General features: G+C 31.3%; 1 protein-coding gene across 1 annotated transcript; it reads right to left on the reverse strand.

The window, feature by feature from the left end:
• Nucleotides 1–2,489: 2,489 nt before the first annotated feature.
• Nucleotides 2,490–4,003, reverse strand: LOC133189763 (uncharacterized). The gene is made up of 3 exons (XM_061325162.1): nt 3,981–4,003; nt 3,384–3,567; nt 2,490–2,822 (listed from the first exon to the last, which is right to left on the reverse strand). Exons 2-3 carry the CDS (start codon nt 3,564–3,566, stop codon nt 2,607–2,609), a joined length of 399 nt encoding a protein of 132 aa, XP_061181146.1. The 5' UTR covers nt 3,567; nt 3,981–4,003; the 3' UTR covers nt 2,490–2,606.
• Between the last annotated feature and the right edge of the window lie 517 nt (nt 4,004–4,520).

The raw sequence follows: 4,520 nt of genomic DNA on the forward strand, positions 1-4,520 counted from the left end.
ATTATTAATTATTTAAAAGGAAACTTGTTTTTATTACAACCCTTGGTATATTTGTGTTTGTCTTTACCAGAGTTCAATTCATTCAATGAATTAAGCAAAGTTCCATGCAAAGCAAATGAAGGTAAGAGTACAATCTATTGATTTAAGACGTTTCTTGTCCCGTAAATACTAATTTTACAATTATACAAGAGTATGAACTTGAAGAAGTGTTCCAAAAATTTGTTTATTGTATCAGGGAACTTTCTGTTTTGTTATTCTTGGCTCATACCTAGTTAGCTGCGATCATCACCTTAGCTTATATGATCAGTTTAAACATGTGTTTTGTATTTTTCTCATGTCAGAACTTCAAATGTTTCCTTTATTTACAGCTGCTATAATTGTTCTGGGTTTATCCTCGGCTGACTCCGCTACGCTCCATACAAACCTCGGATGTGATTGTAATAGGGTGATATTTTCAATATAATTATGATTAATAAATGATACTATACTAAAAGCATATTGTGTATCTTGTTGTTTTATGATTATTTCACTTGATCATCATCTACATCATCATCATCATTTTATATATATTTAGCTGAAACACAATTGGATACACATTCCTGTATTGCCCTATTCTCCCTTGGTTCTTTTATTGTGCTATTCATTGATCATTAGTTGACTTCTTCAATTAATGACTTTTTGGTATTTAATGCCTATGGCTATTTTACCTAGGTGGTCATTTTCAGACATGTGATACATGTCATGTGGTTTGAAGAACCAATAGATTTACTATATATATTTTCCCGCTTTTGGTGAACTGCCTTTGTTCATTAGAAAGTTAGATTCCTTAGAGGAAAGTTCTTATAATATATAATTATGTAGTGACTGTATCTATGTGAAGTCTGCCATATTTGAATTATCCTGACTAACCTGAAAGATGTACTGACAGATAGTAAGTGCACTCTATATTTTATTATCTTGATTAATATCTGATTTAATATTTCTGTAAATTATCTAATTTATGCATTTTCTATCATTCATGAGTAAATTCAATTGATTTGATCATCAAGTTTATTTCTTTTACTTTTATCATTCGACCTTAGTAATTTATAAATATCAGTTATCAATTTCATTGATGGAATCTGATTATTGATTCTGAAGTTATATAGTTAAATTATTATTTACAGTTGATATGTAGTATACCCGAGACTTGATTCAGGCAGCTAATTGAGTTTAAGCCTTGTTCCATAAACAGGTGATTAATTGATAAGCATATGAAATATAATACTTTTATCATAGATAAATGTAATGTGAAATAGTTGCATTGAAATGTATATATTTATGGAGTAATATTGTATATGCATAATATTCATTATCAGAATTAATGTTTTTAATATATTTTTAATGCAGTCAAGGGAAATAACTTGTAAAGTACTTTAAACTTTAAGAAGATAGCAAGAGTTATCCTTCTTGTATTATACATATTCCCTTGCAAGTTTATTGTTGATTTTTATGCTCAATATTGTTTATTCCTATTACAGGGCTTAAAACTATAACTACAACTATTATATTATCATTGAGTCCATCCATATCAACACTGAAGTATTTAATAATAAATGATGAACCCATAAGTGGTGTGTTATTCTTCACTAAAGGCCACTACTACATGATTGGTAGAGGAATATGCATCAAATCGATACATTTCTCCACTGGAAACTGCCTTATAACTCATTTCGTATTTCGCTCTGCATAAAATTTTGCAGAAAGTTTTTTTTTTTTAAACTTGTCTAATTCTTCCTTGTATATTGGTTTTGATTACAATTAACCTTGTGTTAGTAGTCTTTGAAGGCTAAAACATATTGTTGGGGGTGCCAAAAGTAACTCAGATTTCAAAGGTATAACATTCAGAAGAATTTCAAATAAGATCACATGCCTGTATCAGCAAAATGGTACAACACCTGAGGTTAGTGTGCTAGGTACGGACCACCCGAGGAGCTCCGAGTGTATTTCAGTGTTCACTCATACGGAACCATTTTCTTATAGTTCATGAAAGTTGTCAATTTTGCCTACATTGTTTTGTGTATGTTGTTTTATAGAACTTCAAATCAATGGTTTAAAAACTTTGAAAGTTAAAGCACACAACCACACCTATGTTAACCAAGAGGTTGCTCTATTATGATATACAAAAAAGTTCTACAGATGAAGTCCCTTTGTAGGTTAATACAAAGAATATTACAAATGTATTTGAATAATTGGACAAATTTTTAGGCATAGATAAATTAACCGAGGGTCAGGGCGTCCCGAAAATTTGGAACGGTATAGTAACACTTGGCAAACAAACTCACAAGATTCCCTATTATTTGACATGCATGATTACCATATAACATGACATGCATGTTTGAAAAAAGTTTCTTCGATAAACCAAATTGGAGCAGTTTTCAAATTATCGTGTCTTCTAAATTTTCTAAATTCCCATGTCTTTTTAATTTTTCCTTTTTACAATTTCGTCGTTCATTTTTGAAGATTTATCATGTCTTAAAAAATATGTTGATTTTAGCAAGAAATTTTTAAATATTAGAAGTTTAATAAATTACATTTATGCACTGAGTGTAATAACACCATCTTCTTCATGTCATGCAGTGTGCAACACGTCCACAATGACCTTCTGGGCTTTTCTTGTAACGAGATTTCCCTCCAATTCTAACAGCCCAGTAGTAAATTCTTGCGAACCTCGAACAGCGAGATCGGCTCCACCAGCCTCGTCTACGGCAGATTTTCAGCATGTTCTTGTGGAACCGTTTGTCACAACCTGCCCGGGATATGCGATACAGTCGATAGGATCCCTATAAGAGACATGACACGATACAGTTGATATGATCCCTATAAAACACATGACACGATACAGTCGATAAATTCCCTGTAAAAGACATGACAATTGTCATTTATCAAGTCCCTGCTGATTTTGGTCATGTATCAGATGCTTTAATTCAAATGATTACTAGCAATCAAAAGTGTCCCAACCTTCAATCGTACAACTATTTAAAATGACAAATTGCTTAATGGCAATAGCCGATTGATACTGCTTGTGCGATTTTTTTTTTGGGGGGTGAGAAATTGAAATCCTAAACTATCATGTGTTATAGCAAGATGTTGCTGGCAAATTGCTAAAAGCAATTTACTTTCGGACTATTTGTTAAAAAATGTTGTTTAACAAATACATTATTCAGGTATTATTCAAATATATGACGTTTAAAAAAAGCTCGTATGATTACTTGCAGATCTAGGTTACTTAAGTATATCATCATTATCTTAAACCAATCGTTTATGATTGTCTTATGTGTTTAATAATGTCACAAACATTTAATTTCCTACTTAAAAATTATGAGTTTAGAATTATCACTTACACATTTATAGCACTGGTCATGCATATTGCAAGCTGGTTTAAAAGTTCTTTTGTAGAAAAAAGGCAGGTTTCCGGGAATGGAACAGCCATTAGCTTTATAGCTACATGGGTGAGCATCAGTGCCAGATGAATACAGCATCACAGAGAACAACCACAGAAGAAGGACCACAGGTACTGGACCCATCCTCCCAGTATAAACAACTACTAAGACTGCCGAGAAGCAAATTATATATGTTCTATAAATTTGAATATATTTCATATTTATCAAGGACCAATTTGATTTTTCTTGGATCTCTCTCTCTCTCGTACTAGTATATCCTTTTGTGACCCATTTATGATATAAAAATATACAAGGTCACGACATGAACAAAAAATTGTCAATTTTTTGGGGACGCCATGTCTCTTACTAGGATCAATCAAAAATTTTGAATGTCATAAATAAACAAAGGAAATGAAAAGCAAAAATCTAGCGCTGCAACTCGAATACTTGACCTTAAAATTTACAATATCAAATTTTTAAATTGAATCTTGATAACACACACACACACACACACACACAGAGAGAGAGAGAGAGAGAGAGAGAGAGAGAGAAAGTTACCTCAATGGTATTTAGCGGTTTACTGCCCCGTTAGATTTTGACAGAATGCTGTCTATATATATATTGTTTAGTGAGCGATTTTTTAAATTTTTTTTAGTTTGCAACATATTTTCTCAAGTTAGAATTTTATTATAGTAAATTAGTACTGCCTACAATATACGGCATCAGCTTGGAATAGTCAACGCCTGCTTAGACAAACATTGATTTGTACATTAATAACAATTTTATGTTTTTATTTCTTTATTGCATATTTGTTTTTTTTCCCTTCATTTCATGCATATGTGATTTATAGTGATTTCTTTAAGCTTTATGGAGAACACAATAAATGCAACATGAAATACGAAATTTTTTTATTCTTAAGTTTCGAAAACAATATTCTAAATTCTTTCTTTTGCTAATTTTAATAAGAATGAATTTTGGTTTCTTGGAAGATTTTTTAAAAAAAAATAAGATACTCTAAAAACATGATAGGAATATTTTCACGGTCCTTGTCTTTGTTATATACCTAAAGCTTGACAAAGTCTAAAAAACTGAGGTGTG

Source organism: Saccostrea echinata, unplaced genomic scaffold (assembly GCF_033153115.1).
Source record: "Saccostrea echinata isolate AGI-Se365-2 ecotype Australia unplaced genomic scaffold, CSIRO_AGI_Sech_v1 ptg000019l, whole genome shotgun sequence".
NCBI lineage: Eukaryota > Metazoa > Mollusca > Bivalvia > Ostreida > Ostreidae > Saccostrea > Saccostrea echinata.